At 45.3% G+C, this 18,605-nt stretch overlaps 1 protein-coding gene and 1 long non-coding RNA gene across 3 annotated transcripts in view; one reads left to right on the forward strand and one right to left on the reverse strand.

Moving 5' to 3' along the window:
• Positions 1–464: 464 nt before the first annotated feature.
• ABCG4 (ATP binding cassette subfamily G member 4) overlaps positions 465–18,605 on the reverse strand; it is a 104,091-nt gene continuing 85,950 nt past the window's right edge. For both annotated transcript variants that reach the window (XM_077456820.1, XM_077456819.1), the window contains exons 13-15: positions 13,271–13,429; positions 12,396–12,514; positions 465–2,976 (exon numbers count right to left, since the gene is read on the reverse strand). In XM_077456820.1, coding sequence (XP_077312946.1) covers positions 2,751–2,976; positions 12,396–12,514; positions 13,271–13,429 — 504 coding nt within the window. In that variant the 3' untranslated portion in view covers positions 465–2,750. The remainder of the gene's footprint in view (positions 2,977–12,395; positions 12,515–13,270; positions 13,430–18,605) is intronic.
• The window catches only part of LOC143933790 (uncharacterized), a 283,408-nt gene continuing 280,393 nt past the window's right edge, over positions 15,591–18,605 (forward strand). Inside the window, exon 1 of the long non-coding RNA XR_013263150.1 lies at positions 15,591–15,678. This is a non-coding gene — a long non-coding RNA (uncharacterized LOC143933790). The remainder of the gene's footprint in view (positions 15,679–18,605) is intronic.

Consider the following 18,605-nt stretch of genomic DNA (forward strand, 5'->3'; position numbering starts at 1 on the left):
TGCATGGTAGCCAATCTAACTTCAGCTTGTTCAATTAAGCTTTGAAAAAAAAAACCTTGAAGCTGATTTTTTTTTTGCAGAGTTGCGGCAGATTTTGCAGTCTCCAGTTTTAGTAAATCGAATACTGTGTTTACATTTGTAAATCAGGCGATAGGCTTTCATGTAGACATGATTCTTCTACAGTCCACTGAAGAAACAGCACCCCTTCACCCCCTCTCCTTCCCATAATCTGTACTCTGGTTCTGTAGAGGGCAGGAGAGACATCAGGAGGTCTAAAAGACTCCTGCTGTTCTTACATTAAAGAGAGCCCTTTGGCCCTATATCTGAAAGCAGTAAAGTAATTGTAAAAAAAATAAATGTAAAAACATAATGTCACATATAAAATAAAATAAAAAAAACAAAATAGTTTTAAGTCCAGCCACCCCCGCATACACACACATAAGAATATAAACGCATGCAATGAGTATGAGTACGGCTACATTTAATATAAGTATGCCTATGCATGAAAACAATTGCGCTACACGTTACATATCACTGCAAACATTGGAGTGGAAGCAGTAATTCTCTAACCTGGGTACCAAAGTTTGTTGCCGTTTCATGGACATGCACAATTTTAAGGCTTGACATATCGGCTATCTATTTACTCTTCACAATCTCATCTTTTATATTTTGCCAAACATTGGGTTATATATTGTGTGTGTGTGCACTAAAATTAACCTTAGTGTATTAATTACTGAAAGTTTGCATTTGATAAACATGTGCTAATATCATGTGACATTAAAAATTGCAACTACCATTATTGTATTCTCCAGAGTCTTTTCATTCAGAAAACATATATTGTTTGGGGGGTGGTTGGGTGTTTAATCAACCTTCATACTTAAATGTGCATTTTAAGGTATGCAAAATATAAAAAAATAGCTTTGGTAGAGAGGTAGTTAATATCTATAGAACAAAGTCAGGTAATGTATGGGAGTGCAATAACATTTCCTAAAAAAAATTGTACTCTATATAGCATACTTTCAAGTGATTTTTTAAATATGTGATATTAAACAAAGCAACATAATATAAAAAAAATTAAATCATCAAGAGTAGAGAATACACAAAAGGCAAAAAAAAATATTGAAAAGGTTTTTGACAATAGTAACTGTTAAAGATCTGTCCTCTGTGGGCATTACACTATGATTGCCTACTACTTCTTGCTTCTATATTGATGCTCACATAACTAGAAGCCTAGGCATTTAACCATGTGATCTCTTTGAAAGAGAGGTTCATGGCTCAGACATGGTGATCATACCTTCACTAAAGATTAAGTAATCAAAGACTTGGGGTTTTAATTAATTAATCAATACTAGAGGGTTCATGTAGCAGCATTTTCTCTTGGAATGATATTTCAATCCTGTTAGTATTTATCTACTTATCCCCAAAAAACTGTTAACATTGCATTAACACCATGGCAAAACACAGTTTAACTTTAATGCCCTCCTCCCCAGCTACATGTATGTACCTACCCCTCACATCAATGCTGTTCTGTTCAGCTACTGAATGCAATCAAAACCGTCCCATTTAAGTTCCAAATTTCTCCATTTTGAACAGAGTTGAGAGCTCCCCCAGCCCCAGGTGACATCATTGGACCAATCAGCAAGCAGTTACACTGAAATATAGATTGAGGAGTCATGTGTGCCTTCACACCTGGAAGTACCAGGTACTTTCCTCATTCCTTGCAACTGAGGAGAACGGTGGAGGAATAAAGTATTTTCTGTTTAAGTACTGGGCATTACAGCAAACTTATTGCTTTGCTTTACATGGACAAAACACAAGCTTGCTTTAAGTCAACGAGAAGTATAGGTCCTTGTAATCATCTGGTAGACGTCATGAATGACACCCTATAAAGTAAAATTCTAGATAAATAATGTTACATGCGGTGGGATATAATTATGAAGATCTGGTTCTATACTCTTGAGACAATTAGAAGGATAAGCAACAATATAATTCCTCCATCAGATGACAAGGTACTACTCCTTGCTTGAAAGTCTTCCAATAGCTGACAAGGTACTTCCCTTTGCATGAAAGTCCTTCATTAGATGACACGTGACAAGGCAGTACTCCTTGCTTGAAAGTCTTTCATTAGGTGACAAGGTAGTACTTCTTGCTTTAAAGTCCTCCAAAAGCCGACAAGGTACTTTCCCTTGCATGAAAGTCCTCCATTAGATGACACGTGAAAAGATAGTACTCCTTGCTTGAAAGTCTTCCATTAGATGACAAGGTAGTACTTCTTGCTTTAAAGTCTTCCAAAAGCCGACAAGGTACTTTCCCTTGCATGAAAGTCCTCCATTAGGTGACAAGGTACTACCCCTTGCTTGAAAGTCCCCCAAAAGCTGACAAGGTAGTACTCCTTGCTTGAAAGTCTTCCATTAGGTGGCAAGGTAGTACTTCTTCCATACCCTGCAGCCATCGGCTATCTTGGTCCCTAAGCTGATTTTCAGTTTAAAAGAGATTCAGTAAACATGCTTCATTACCCAAAAATTAGAACAGGAGACTTTTGTGCCACTCTCTGAAGAAACTGTGCATATTTCCATCACTTAGTTCAACGTATCATGATGGATGTTCAGAAAACAAAAAGTGAGATGTGACTGGAACATTTGAATGTGGGGAATCTCGTAGATGACTTTTTTTGTAACAAGTCTGTGTCCTGTATTTCGTTTGCAGAACAGAATTCTGTGTATGGAAATAAAATCCGTGAATACTGCCTTCTACCGTTCCGACTTAACGCGGTAACGTAACACAAGATAAGCGAGAAGGCGGAGCCCAATAAAGAACCCTCCCAGCACTAGAAAGTCCACATATAGCTTTGCATCCTCAACATCTAATTGCTGCAGGACTTGTTGGGGATGCTGGAATGTGCAAGGAAGCTCAGAGCATTGAAGGTCGGCGCGGTCCATTCCGTAAATGGCCAGGATTACACCTTCAAATCCATATCTGTAGGACAAAGGGAGATATGATAAAAGCAGTACAGATAATCGAAATCTTCATTTGCTGCCTTTTTGAGCATGTACAAATCTGCAGCAATCTTTATGTACTTTTGAACTAATACACTATATATACACAATAAATGATAGACAGTCCTTTACACTGACATATACACTTTATACATAGGGGGGTGATTTACTAATGACAAATAGAGTGTTCTCTTTGCAAGGGAAGTTGCACTTTTCAAGGGATTTACCCCCCCCCCCCCCCCAGAGCGTAATGAATATGGTGACACTCTGCTCACTTCCATCATCCAATCATGCGCAAACAGAAATGCATTTGTACTGCCCTGCCATTTTAGCACCTCAAGAAATGAGATAGGTAGTCATAAACTAAAAGCTGCGTAAATTCCAGAAAATGTACCCTAGTTTGTAGACGCTATAATTAATGCGCAAACCAATAAATATAAGCTTATTGACATTTTTACCAACGACATGTGGCTGAATACATTTTGGCCTAAATGTATGACTAAAATTGAGTTTATTGGCATTTTTTATAACAGAAAGTAGAAAATATAATTTTTTTCAACATTTTCTGTATTTTTACGTTTATATTGCAAAAAATAAAAATTGCAGAGGCAATCAAATACCATCAAAAGAAAGCTCTATTTGTGGCAAAAAATGGGCGCAGTTTGGGTACAGCATTGCATGAACGCGCAATTACCAGTTAAAGCAGCGCAGTGCCAAATTGTAAAAAGTGCTCCGGTCATTGAGGGGCTAATTCTTCTGGGGCTGAAGTGGTTCAGTACTTTATGGGTCTACAGATAATAGATCACAATCGTCTAATGTTTGCTAACAAGTAGTGATGGCCGAACGGTTCGCCCGGCGGTCGTTTCGCGGCGAATTTCCGACTTTCGCCGTCCGCGGGTTCGAACGCCTTTTTCCGTCGTTCGCCCCGGCGGACTTACGTGTTTAATGTATACAAGAACTTTAACCTTTCGTGACACGTTTATCATGTGTTACAGGACAACCAATTGAGACATGACAGCTCATGGACACTTGGACATTCCCCCTAACCTATAAATACACCCGATCCGGTGGCCATTTTACATTCTTTCTTCTGTCACTGTAGGGAAAGGATCCTGTGTGGAGTAGGGACAGAGAAAACGCTAGCTATTTGGTACACAAAAGTTCTTTTCAGGACTGGTATAGGTGTTAGGTCAGCAGCCTGAGTTTCTTTTGTCAGTTTAGATAAAGGGACAGAGCGCTGTATGCTGCTATTTTAGGGACAGCTCAGCCAGATTAGTCTTTCTTCATCATCATCATCATCATCATCATTAGCTGTTACTATCAGGTCCACAAAAGAGCTGTTCCAGCTAATCGTTCCAGCCTACTCTTTTTTGCCAATTTGTATAGGGACAGGCAGGAAGCAGTGTGTCAGGCAGTGAGGATAATTTTAAAGACTTGCTGTTACTATTAGTTCCACAAAGGTTCTTTTCAGGACTGGTATCAGTGGTACGGTAATAGGCTTGTACACGTATAATATTCTTTCTTCCAAATATAGAAAGAATATTATACTTGACTGCTGCCCTTCTGCTGCAGTCTGCTAATCATTCACAACTCACTTGTTCCACAAAAGTTCTTATAAGGACTGGTAACTTGGTCTGTCTAGGGTGCTACGGTACATAGGCTTGGGTGCGGTACAGTCTGCTGTTCTGTAAGGACCGCTATCGGTCCACAATAGATAGGGTTGCCGTGCACTACTGCTGACCGCTGCCCTATACTGCAGCAGTCCTTCAGCGGTATAGGGACTGACGCACAGTCTGCTAAACACTAATACACAACCTGCTTGGTCCACAAAAGTTCTTATAAGGACTGGTAACTTGGTATAGGGTGCTACGGTACATAGGCCTGAGTGCGTTACAGTCTGCTGTTCTGTAAGGACCGCTATCGGTCCACAATACATAGGGTTGACGTGCACTACTGCTGACCGCTGCCCTATACTGCAGCAGTCCTTCAGCGGTATAGGGACTGACGCACAGTCTGCTAAACACTAACACACAACCTGCTTGGTCCACAAAAGTTCTTATAAGGACTGGTAACTTGGTATAGGGTGCTACGGTACATAGGCCTGAGTGCGTTACAGTCTGCTGTTCTGTAAGGACCGCTATCGGTCCACAATACATAGGGTTGCCGTGCACTACTGCTGACCGCTGCCCTATACTGCAGCAGTCCTTCATTGGTATAGGGACTGACGTACAGTCTGCTAATCACTAACACACAACCTGCTTGGTCCACAAAAGTTCTTATAAGGACTGGTAACTTGGTATAGGGTGCTACGGTACATAGGCCTGAGTGCGTTACAGTCTGCTGTTCTGTAAGGACCGCTATCGGTCCACAATACATAGGGTTGCCGTGCACTACTGCTGACCGCTGCCCTATACTGCAGCAGTCCTTCAGCGGTATAGGGACTGACGCACAGTCTGCTAAACACTAACACACAACCTGCTTGGTCCACAAAAGTTCTTATAAGGACTGGTAACTTGGTATAGGGTGCTACGGTACATAGGCCTGAGTGCAGTACAGTCTGCTGTTCTGTAAGGACCGCTATCGGTCCACAATACATAGGGTTGCCGTGCACTACTGCTGACCGCTGCCCTATACTGCAGCAGTCCTTCATTGGTATAGGGACTGACGTACAGTCTGCTAATCACTAACACACAACCTGCTTGGTCCACAAAAGTTCTTATAAGGACTGGTAACTTGGTATAGGGTGCTACGGTACATAGGCCTGAGTGCGTTACAGTCTGCTGTTCTGTAAGGACCGCTATCGGTCCACAATACATAGGGTTGCCGTGCACTACTGCTGACCGCTGCCCTATACTGCAGCAGTCCTTCAGCGGTATAGGGACTGACGCACAGTCTGCTAAACACTAACACACAACCTGCTTGGTCCACAAAAGTTCTTATAAGGACTGGTAACTTGGTATAGGGTGCTACGGTACATAGGCCTGAGTGCAGTACAGTCTGCTGTTCTGTAAGGACCGCTATCGGTCCACAATACATAGGGTTGCCGTGCACTACTGCTGACCGCTGCCCTATACTGCAGCAGTCCTTCATTGGTATAGGGACTGACGTACAGTCTGCTAATCACTAACACACAACCTGCTTGGTCCACAAAAGTTCTTATAAGGACTGGTAACTTGGTATAGGGTGCTACGGTACATAGGCCTGAGTGCGTTACAGTCTGCTGTTCTGTAAGGACCGCTATCGGTCCACAATACATAGGGTTGCCGTGCACTACTGCTGACCGCTGCCCTATACTGCAGCAGTCCTTCATTGGTATAGGGACTGACGTACAGTCTGCTAATCACTAACACACAACCTGCTTGGTCCACAAAAGTTCTTATAAGGACTGGTAACTTGGTATAGGGTGCTACGGTACATAGGCCTGAGTGCGTTACAGTCTGCTGTTCTGTAAGGACCGCTATCGGTCCACAATACATAGGGTTGCCGTGCACTACTGCTGACCGCTGCCCTATACTGCAGCAGTCCTTCAGCGGTATAGGGACTGACGCACAGTCTGCTAAACACTAACACACAACCTGCTTGGTCCACAAAAGTTCTTATAAGGACTGGTAACTTGGTATAGGGTGCTACGGTACATAGGCCTGAGTGCAGTACAGTCTGCTGTTCTGTAAGGACCGCTATCGGTCCACAATACATAGGGTTGCCGTGCACTACTGCTGACCGCTGCCCTATACTGCAGCAGTCCTTCAGCGGTATAGGGACTGACGCACAGTCTGCTAAACACTAACACACAACCTGCTTGGTCCACAAAAGTTCTTATAAGGACTGGTAACTTGGTATAGGGTGCTACGGTACATAGGCCTGAGTGCAGTACAGTCTGCTGTTCTGTAAGGACCGCTATCGGTCCACAATACATAGGGTTGCCGTGCACTACTGCTGACCGCTGCCCTATACTGCAGCAGTCCTTCAGCGGTATAGGGACTGACGCACAGTCTGCTAAACACTAACACACAACCTGCTTGGTCCACAAAAGTTCTTATAAGGACTGGTAACTTGGTATAGGGTGCTACGGTACATAGGCCTGAGTGCGTTACAGTCTGCTGTTCTGTAAGGACCGCTATCGGTCCACAATACATAGGGTTGCCGTGCACTACTGCTGACCGCTGCCCTATACTGCAGCAGTCCTTCATTGGTATAGGGACTGACGTACAGTCTGCTAATCACTAACACACAACCTGCTTGGTCCACAAAAGTTCTTATAAGGACTGGTAACTTGGTATAGGGTGCTACGGTACATAGGCCTGAGTGCGTTACAGTCTGCTGTTCTGTAAGGACCGCTATCGGTCCACAATACATAGGGTTGCCGTGCACTACTGCTGACCGCTGCCCTATACTGCAGCAGTCCTTCAGCGGTATAGGGACTGACGCACAGTCTGCTAAACACTAACACACAACCTGCTTGGTCCACAAAAGTTCTTATAAGGACTGGTAACTTGGTATAGGGTGCTACGGTACATAGGCCTGAGTGCAGTACAGTCTGCTGTTCTGTAAGGACCGCTATCGGTCCACAATACATAGGGTTGCCGTGCACTACTGCTGACCGCTGCCCTATACTGCAGCAGTCCTTCATTGGTATAGGGACTGACGTACAGTCTGCTAATCACTAACACACAACCTGCTTGGTCCACAAAAGTTCTTATAAGGACTGGTAACTTGGTATAGGGTGCTACGGTACATAGGCCTGAGTGCGTTACAGTCTGCTGTTCTGTAAGGACCGCTATCGGTCCACAATACATAGGGTTGCCGTGCACTACTGCTGACCGCTGCCCTATACTGCAGCAGTCCTTCAGCGGTATAGGGACTGACGCACAGTCTGCTAAACACTAACACACAACCTGCTTGGTCCACAAAAGTTCTTATAAGGACTGGTAACTTGGTATAGGGTGCTACGGTACATAGGCCTGAGTGCAGTACAGTCTGCTGTTCTGTAAGGACCGCTATCGGTCCACAATACATAGGGTTGCCGTGCACTACTGCTGACCGCTGCCCTATACTGCAGCAGTCCTTCATTGGTATAGGGACTGACGTACAGTCTGCTAATCACTAACACACAACCTGCTTGGTCCACAAAAGTTCTTATAAGGACTGGTAACTTGGTATAGGGTGCTACGGTACATAGGCCTGAGTGCGTTACAGTCTGCTGTTCTGTAAGGACCGCTATCGGTCCACAATACATAGGGTTGCCGTGCACTACTGCTGACCGCTGCCCTATACTGCAGCAGTCCTTCATTGGTATAGGGACTGACGTACAGTCTGCTAATCACTAACACACAACCTGCTTGGTCCACAAAAGTTCTTATAAGGACTGGTAACTTGGTATAGGGTGCTACGGTACATAGGCCTGAGTGCGTTACAGTCTGCTGTTCTGTAAGGACCGCTATCGGTCCACAATACATAGGGTTGCCGTGCACTACTGCTGACCGCTGCCCTATACTGCAGCAGTCCTTCAGCGGTATAGGGACTGACGCACAGTCTGCTAAACACTAACACACAACCTGCTTGGTCCACAAAAGTTCTTATAAGGACTGGTAACTTGGTATAGGGTGCTACGGTACATAGGCCTGAGTGCAGTACAGTCTGCTGTTCTGTAAGGACCGCTATCGGTCCACAATACATAGGGTTGCCGTGCACTACTGCTGACCGCTGCCCTATACTGCAGCAGTCCTTCAGCGGTATAGGGACTGACGCACAGTCTGCTAAACACTAACACACAACCTGCTTGGTCCACAAAAGTTCTTATAAGGACTGGTAACTTGGTATAGGGTGCTACGGTACATAGGCCTGAGTGCAGTACAGTCTGCTGTTCTGTAAGGACCGCTATCGGTCCACAATACATAGGGTTGCCGTGCACTACTGCTGACCGCTGCCCTATACTGCAGCAGTCCTTCAGCGGTATAGGGACTGACGCACAGTCTGCTAAACACTAACACACAACCTGCTTGGTCCACAAAAGTTCTTATAAGGACTGGTAACTTGGTATAGGGTGCTACGGTACATAGGCCTGAGTGCGTTACAGTCTGCTGTTCTGTAAGGACCGCTATCGGTCCACAATACATAGGGTTGCCGTGCACTACTGCTGACCGCTGCCCTATACTGCAGCAGTCCTTCATTGGTATAGGGACTGACGTACAGTCTGCTAATCACTAACACACAACCTGCTTGGTCCACAAAAGTTCTTATAAGGACTGGTAACTTGGTATAGGGTGCTACGGTACATAGGCCTGAGTGCGTTACAGTCTGCTGTTCTGTAAGGACCGCTATCGGTCCACAATACATAGGGTTGACGTGCACTACTGCTGACCGCTGCCCTATACTGCAGCAGTCCTTCAGCGGTATAGGGACTAAGAGTTTTGTCACAGGGTGATTTAAAAAATGACAGGCAGAGGAAGAGGCAGGCCCTTCCGCAGGGGTGGTAGGGGTAGGGCAGGAGCAACAGCCTTGAGCCAAAGTGGGAAGTTGCAGAAGGTGCGTTCAATTACTTTAAAGGACGCACCAGACTTGGTTGAGTGGCTCACTCAGCCTTATTCTTCTGCACCCTCCTCATCCTCTCGATCTGCACCCTCTTCTTCACTCTCTGCTATGTGCACCCCCAAAGACACTACCACCAACAACACCACCACCACCACATACCTTCCGCTTGAGTGCAAATGGGGGCCTTCATGCTCCAGTGTTTTAATAGGGACCCCCGTATAAAAAGCATGAGGGTCAAGGACCAGTACTGGGTGGCAACGTACTTAGATCCCCGGTACAAACACAAAATGGCGGAAATGTTACCGCCGTCGCAGAGGGCTGTCAGAATGCAGCACTTCCAGGCCTTGCTTCGAGAAATGCTGCATTCTGCTTTTGCGTGCGCTGGCAGAGGAGCAATTCCCACTCCCAGAGAAGGATTTGCGGGTACCAATCCAACAGCGCCTGCAAGAAGAGGCCGGTTTGAAGATGTGTTGGTGACTTCGGATATGAGGTCATTCTTTCAGCCGACCCATCGACAGGTGTCATCCGGATCCAGCATCAGGGAACGCCTAGACCGTCAGGTGTCCGACTACATTGGGTTAACGGCCGATGTGGACGCTCTGAGGAGTGATGAACCCCTAGACTACTGGGTGGGCAGGCTTGACCTCTGGCCAGAGCTTGCCCAATTTGCAATCGAACTGTTGGCTTGCCCCTCATCCAGTGTCCTGTCCGAAAGGACGTTCAGCGCAGCAGGGGGGATTGTGACCGATAAGCGTACTCGCCTAGCTCACGACAGTGTTAACTACCTCACATTTCTAAAAATGAATGAGGCATGGATCTCGGAGGAATTCAACACATGTGATCAGTAGACCATGTATATGTCTATAAACAATTTTTGGAATCAAGCACACAGACCTTCTTAATTCATTTGGCTCACTTCCCTGACCCAAAAAAGCACACCGTACTATATGCCCCTACCCTCCTCTTTGAAGAGGTTGAGCGGTGTCATATTTCTACTGGGGCTGCTTATTATGAGGGGTTCCCACCATCCCTGTGCTGTGCTGACTTCCTCCTGGGTGTTCTTATTATGAGGGGCTCCCACCATCCCTGTGCTGTGCTGACTTCCTCCTGGGGGTTCTTATTATGAGGGGCTCCCACCATCCCTGTGCTGTGCTGACTTCCTCCTGGGGGTTCTTATTATGAGGGGATCACACCATCCCTGTGCTGTGCTGACTTCCTCCTGGGGCTGCTTACGGTGCTGCTGTCAGCGCTGTATGTCACGGAGCTGCTGTCAGCGCTGTATGTCACGGAGCTGCTGTCAGCGCTGTATGTCACGGAGCTGCTGTCAGCGCTGTATGTCACGGAGCTGCTGTCAGCGCTGTATGTCACGGAGCTGCTGTCAGCGCTGTATGTCACGGAGCTGCTGTCAGCGCTGTATGTCACGGAGCTGCTGTCAGCGCTGTATGTCACGGAGCTGCTGTCAGCGCTGTATGTCACGGAGCTGCTGTCAGCGCTGTATGTCACGGTGCTGCTGTCAGCGCTGTATGTCACGGAGCTGCTGTCAGCGCTGTATGTCACGGAGCTGCTGTCAGTGCTGTATGTCACGGAGCTGCTGTCAGCGCTGTATGTCACGGAGCTGCTGTCAGCGCTGTATGTCACGGAGCTGCTGTCAGCGCTGTATGTCACGGAGCTGCTGTCAGCGCTGTATGTCACGGTGCTGCTGTCAGCGCTGTATGTCACGGAGCTGCTGTCAGCGCTGTATGTCACGGAGCTGCTGTCAGTGCTGTATGTCACGCAGCTGCTGTCAGCGCTGTATGTCACGGAGCTGCTGTCAGCGCTGTATGTCACGGAGCTGCTGTCAGCGCTGTATGTCACGGTGCTGCTGTCAGCGCTGTATGTCACGGAGCTGCTGTCAGCGCTGTATGTCACGGAGCTGCTGTCAGCGCTGTATGTCACGGAGCTGCTGTCAGCGCTGTATGTCACGGAGCTGCTGTCAGCGCTGTATGTCACGGAGCTGCTGTCAGCGCTGTATGTCACGGTGCTGATGTCAGTGCTCTGTATTACGGTGCTGCTGTCAGTGCTCTGTATCTCCTGCACCCTCTTGTTTGCCTACCCTGGTCCCTGACCTTCCCTCTCCTCCATTGCCTTCATTAGCTCCATAGTCCTGAATTGTCAGAACAATTTCCCAAATAAAAAAAAAATGCTTGTAGTTATCGATCCCAAATTCACCTCATACATGTATTATGCTATTGTCCAGGTGGTGGGACTACGTGCTACCCCCTAATAATTACCCCGTGGCCGCAAATTCGACCTAAAGGTTTGCGAAATTCGCCTCCCATTGAAGTCAATGGAGCCCGCGGCGAACGGTCGTTTTCGCGAACGTTTGTGCCCGTTCGCGTTTCGCGTTCGCGAAACGTCCCGTCGGAAGTTCGTCCATCACTACTAACAAGTAGCTGTCTGCCCACATAGCATGGGGGTCAGGCACAGACAGCAACTGACACTTCCACGAAATGTTTGGATTAAATAATGGTAAAAAAAGGTTTTATAAATAGTTAAGGGGGCTGTAGAGATTTCAGAACATCCACACCGAGTCATAAAGCACTCACACCCACAAAAAATGGAAAGCACATGCACGGCATAGGCTCTGAATGCAGACTATTTGCATTAAAAGCATACATTCATGTGCATGTGTGCTTTACACCACCTCCAGGACATAACCGCATACAGCCACGTCTTCTAATTGCTGTCTATGGATGGCTGTATGCAACAGCTGTAGGTCCTTGGAAAGTTTTTACAGAGGCTCTGGACACTGTACAGCCCTCGTATGGCTCTGTGCATGGACATGTCAAGATTAAGGTACAGAAATTGTTTAATTTGATCTCCTCTGACCTGACATATGAGATGTAGGAACTCCATTGCAGATATGTCGGGATGGTTTTAAAGCTGACAAAGAAGCCTGAGAATAATAGTACAGGTATTGCAGTTACTGGACCGACAAAGGTTGCAACCTAGAAATAAAAAGGATTGGTAAAATTAGCATTACAAGTCCATTACAAACATTCAACATAATAAAAAGAATGCAGGCTATGAGCAAAATCATTTTAATACACATATAACCAGGGCTTTTTTTCAGCGGGAACATGGCAGAACGCAGTTCCGGCACCTCCACTACTAAATGTATGTAATAGCAAGGAGTGCTGGGTTGTGCTACAGTGTCTATTGATGCTGGCTGCTTATGGATCTATTGTTGCTGGAGGGGATATATTTCTGCAGAAGGGTTGATTGCTAGTGGGGGGTCTATTGTTGCTGGGGTGGGTCTTATGTTGCTGGGGGGGTCAGTTGTCGCTGGGAGGGATCTACTGTTGAGGGAGCAGTCTATTATATCTGGCTGCTAGAGGGTCTATTGTTGCTCGGTGGTATTTTGTTGTAGGGGTAATCCATTGTTGCAGGGGGGGTCTATTGTTGCTGGTGGGTCTATTGTTGTTGGCTGTGGGGGGTCTATTTTACTGCTTTTTTTGTTATCAATAACAAATTCCATACAAATGTTACTTGGTTCTGTATTCTCTAAAAGGGGCAGTGCTAGGAGGTGGGTAGGGGGTGGAACCAAGGACTGGTGCTCAGAGGTAGGTAGAGGCAATGGGTAACTCCCAAAAGGGGGGAGTTCCTGTACCTATTCTCTTAGAAAAAAAGCCCTGCGTATAACTATACATATAATTTGACCCCTAGACTTAAAGGCTATGGAGTTTGTAAAGACTGATGCTCACCTGTAAGGAGTTGGATGCTGCACCAATAAGAAGCCCAAGAGACTGGGCCACAAGAGCAGTAGATGTGGAAAGAGCAGTAAAAAGGAGAAAACGTGTAGCTTCCAAGGGCTGACCGGTCATCCAATATACAATGCTACAATATGCCACAGGACACAAAATCTGAAATTTAAGATAAAACATATTATTCTATAAGATTTTGAACTACGAATCTGGATGTTAGGAGGATGATTGGATGTCACTGCATTGATAGGGACAATAACTACAGCCTACAAAGTCAGGCTGAAGTAGCCTAGGAAATGCATGCACTGTTTATAGGCTGACGAGGTTTGAAGCTGGCCATACACATACAGATTTCATTCAGCTTCCAGGCTAAGCAAAATAAATCAAACAGATTCCTCCATCCACGCTAACAGTGCGATTGAATGAAACCACCCTGGCGGGCTATTGTATTCTGATTGGCTGCAGGTGCTCTTAACCTGACAACTTTCTGACAAAAGACATTTGAAAGATCAAATTTTGTCCAGTGGAGCAGTGCAGGCAAGGATATGCACTGCTCAAATTTCGGACAAGCCAGAGGAATCAGCTGAAATATGGGCAGAGTATAGGTGGGGGGGGGGGGCAAAGATTTATGCTGGGTTGGGGATCACATGGGGGGGGATTTTTGTTTGGGGAGAGTTTTGGGATTCAAAGGGAATTTATGCTTAGGGGGTGGGATAAGCATTTAAATTAGTGCTCACATTTTATGGGGGGGAGAGATTTTTGCTGACACACAATCAAAGTTTATACAGCTTGTGGGGGGGGGGGGGGGGGATATCAACTCAGATGGGCTTTTGCCCAAAACATCTAGTTAGTGGAGAGGTTTGTTTAACTACTTGCCGACCGCTTCACGCCAATAGAAGAAGGGCTTGTACAAACAAACTAATGTACCTGTAAGTTGCCCTTTAAGAGGTGGCCTGCGTACGCAAGCGAGCATGCGGCAAGCTACATGAGTCGAGTCGCAGGTCCCGTTGACTCGATTGCCATGGGGATACCCGCGATCGTCTCACGGAGAGGAAGAACAGGGAGATGCTAATGTAAACAAGCATCTCCTCGTTCTGCCTAGTGACAGTGCCACTGATCTCTGCTCCCTGTGATCGGGAGCAGAGATCAGTGACTTGTCACACGTAGCCACACCCCCTCACAGTTAGAAACACTCCCCAGGACATACTTAACCTCTACACTGCCTCCTAGTGGTTAACCCCTTCACTGCCAGTGCCATTTACACAGGAATCAGTGCATTTGTATAGCACTGATTGCTGTATAAATGACAATGGTCCCAAAAATGTCCGATGTGCCCGCCATAATGTTGCAGTCATGACAAAAATCACTGATTGCTGCCATTACTAGTAAAAAATTATTAATAAAAATGCCATAAAACTATCCCCTATTTTTTAAATGCTATAACTTTTGAGCAAACCAAAAATATGTAGAATACATATCAGCCTAAACTGAGGGAAAAAAAAGTTTTTTCATATATTTTTGGGGATATTCATTATAGCAAAGTGTAAAAAATATTTTTTTTTCAAAATTGTCGCTCTTTTTTTGTTTATAGTACAAAAAATTACCGCAAGGGTGATCAAATACCACCAATAGAAAGCTCTATTTGGGGGAAAAAATGGACGTAAATTTTGTTTGGAAGCCACGTCGCACGACCGCGCAATTGTCAGTTAAAGTGACGCAGTGCCGAATCGCAAAAAGTGCTCTGGTCAGGAAGGGGGTAAATTATTCCAGGGCTGAAGTGGTTAATCACCGTTTCGTCACTAGACAGAGAAAGAAAATACATATTTGTATGATTCTGCCCACGGTCTTTGTATGTTTCTGTCCTCTATAATTATCTTTCAGCCTATATTATATAATTGTTTGCTTTTTTTTCGATTTTGGAGCAATTGATAATATTTAAACACTTAAAATGACAATGGAAAGGTAATGATATAAAGTGAAAGAAGGAGAAAGAAGCACCAAGCCAATCCTTTACAGAATAAGGATATTTATTCAGTATATAGGTAAAAACAACACTAAAAACTTGTGTGAACAATGTTGGAGCTCTTGCAGAGTGGTAAAGCGAGTGGGAGCTTCCACAAGCAGTCACAGGAGCACAGGAGGACCGCCGGGAGGTCTATATTGAGGGATCCACAAGTGCCATGTGTTTGCTACAGCTGGAGCCTCGGTAGGCCTCGTGGAGACCCCAGCTGTATGTCTCTGGGTGGGAGTGGTCCAGGGCTCCCTCTACAGCAGGGATATGCAATTAGCGGACCTCCAGCTGCTGCAAAACTACAAGTCCCATCATGCCTCTGCCTCTGGGTGTCATGCTTGTGGTTGTCAGAGTCTTGCTATGCCTCATGGGAGTTGTAGTTCTGCAACAGCTGGAGGTCCGCTAATTGCATATCCCTGCTCTACAGCCTCCATTTAGAGACTTTTTTTTAGAGACTGTCATTTTTAAGGGTTCAACCCCCAGAACTTTCAATCTACTCACCATTCACAAGGTTGCACCTTTATGTATCAGCGTGCACATGCATGCCATTTCATGAAAATTTGAAAATTTCATCTTTTTCATCAGATGATTTAGCGCTGAACATTATACCAATATTGTGTATCTGTTTCCTCCTAATGATATAAAGTGCTCTGCATACATGAGTACACCCCAACAGATTTGTCAGAAAACCTTTATTTTCCATTCAGAATCAACATTTTCTATGGGACACTACACCAGTGTTTCTTAACTCCAGTCCTCAAGGCGCCCCAACAGGTCATGTTTTCCATTATTTTGCACAGTTCCACTCCCTTAGTAATTACCACAGCTGTTTCATCTGAGGGAAATCCTGAAAACATGACCTGCAGGGGTGCCTTGAGGGCTGGAGTTGGGAAACACTGCACTATACTACAAAATACTCCAACAAATGTGGGGCATTGATTGCAACCAAGATTTGTTATATTTGCATATGCAAAAAAAGTATTTTTCCTAACAAATTAATTTAAGACGACATTGCAAAAATGAATACACCTCAATGAAAGTCTTAGGGGCAAAGTTACATCTTAGATGACAAAATCTTAATTAACCACTTCAATACAGGGCATTTTGACCCCCTTCCTGCCCAGGCCAATTTTCAGCTTTCAGTGCTGTAACATTTTGAATGACTATTGTGCGGTCATGCAACACTTTACCCAAATATTTTTTTTTATATTGATTGGTTTACGCAAAAGTTAGAGATAGATTTATGCCATTTTTATTATTTATTTATTTTTACTAGTAATGGCGGCGATCTGCGATTTTTATCATGACTGTGACATTGCGTTGGACACATCGGACACTATTTTGGGACCATTGACATTTATACAGCGGTCAGTGCTATAAATATGCACTGATTACTGTGTAAATGTCACTATCAGGGAAGGAGTTAACACTAGAGGACGATCAAGGGGTTAAATGTGTTACCTAGGGAGTGATTCTAACTGTGGGGGGATAGGACTGACTAAGGGAGGAGACCGATCGGTGTTCCTATATACTAGAAACACACTAGAAACACACGACCTGTCACCCAACCTATGTCACCCGCAATCGCGGGTGCCCGGCAGACATTGAGGCCGCCAGGCATGCGAATCAGCTTCCGAGTGACACGGCACGTGCGCGCGTGCCCCCTATACCACCGGGAAGCTGAGAACATCATATGACGCCAGCCCATGATGGGAGATCCCACCTGCAGATGTCGTATGACAATATGCGGGTAATGAAGTGGTTAACAACTATAACTACTACTACAGGTAAGTCTAATTATTCATTAAACAGGTGTCCAGCAGACAGTTGATCCTTCACATTTTATGCTTTCAGCAATGGCACCACATGGAAGAGAAACGTCACAAGGCCTGAGAAAGAAAATAATCTCTTCATACAAAAAAAAAAGTGAACGCTACAAGAAGATCAGCAATGCTTTACTTAGTAGTCACAATACTGCAGCAAAAGTGATTTAAAAAATTAACAAAAAGATGGAACTACAACCATCTCACAGAGACGTCCAGGCCATCCACGGAAGTTATTACCTCCACAGGTGCATCTTCTGCTGAGAAGGGTTGAAGAAAATCACCATGCAAGTTCACTATAGTTAAGTAGAAAGCCAAACTGGGGTGATTGTTCCTTGTGACACAATAGGGCGTACACTGCAGAGGAATGGCATGCATGGGGGTCTTCCAAGAAGGAAGCCTCTCCTAAAGCCCATGCACAAAGAAGCCAGCCTAGAATTTGCCAAGGCCCATGCTGAAAAAAGACTACTGTGACTCTGTACTCTGGAGTGATGAGACCAAGATAAATGTTTTTGGATCTGATGGCTTCAAAACTGTATGGCGTCACAAAGATGAGGAATACAAATAAAAATGCATGGTGCCTACAGTGAAACTTGGTGGTGGCAGTGTCCTTCAGTGGGGCTGTTTGAGTGTTACTGGTGTCAAGGAGCTGCAATTCATTGATGGTATCGTGAATTCACAGATTTACTGCTCTATATTGAAAGAGAAGATGCTACCATCACTCTGTGCCCTTGGTCACCATTAGGGATTAGCCGAACACCCCCCGTTTCGGTTCGCACCAGAACTTCCGAACGGACCTAAAATTCGTACGAACTTTAGAACCCTATTAAAGTCCATGGGACTCAAACGTTCTAAATCAAAAGTGCTAATTTTAAAGGCTAATATGCAAGATATGCAACAGACAACACCAGCAATAAGGGGTATCTTCAGGTGTATACTGTGCTGGAGGCACAAAACACCCACTTTAACTCCTGCAGATGCCTGTATTAGAGAACACTAGCAATAAAGGGTAGATACAGGTGTATACTGTGCTGTGCTGGAGGCACACAACACACACTAACTCCTGCAGATGCCTATATTAGAGAACACCAGCAATAAAGGGTAGATACAGCTGTATATTGTGCTGGAGGCACACGTCACCCACTAGCTCCTGCAGATGCCTTTATTATAGAACACCAGCAATAAAGGGTAGATACAGGTGTATACTGTGCTGGAGGCACACAACACCACTTTAAACTTTAAGATGCCTGAGAAAAGAACACATTGTCCCTGCCTATCTAGCTCTTTCCCTGCACGCCGGAACACACTACACAAGGCTGGCAGCCTTATATAGTGTGGGGCGTGTACTAAACCTCCTGAGCTATAATTGGCCACAGGCATCCTGCCTGTGGCCAATTATGGCTCTCCTCGCTGCCGGCGCTGTGATTGGCCAAGCATGCGGGGTCACGGTGCATGCTTGGCCAATCATGAGCCAGCAATGCACTGCGATGGTGTAGTGCAT

This window comes from Lithobates pipiens, unplaced genomic scaffold (genome assembly GCF_037356315.1).
Source record: "Lithobates pipiens isolate NorthernLeopardFrog02 unplaced genomic scaffold, aLitPip1_a1.2 Scaffold_27, whole genome shotgun sequence".
Classification (NCBI taxonomy): Eukaryota; Metazoa; Chordata; class Amphibia; order Anura; family Ranidae; genus Lithobates; species Lithobates pipiens.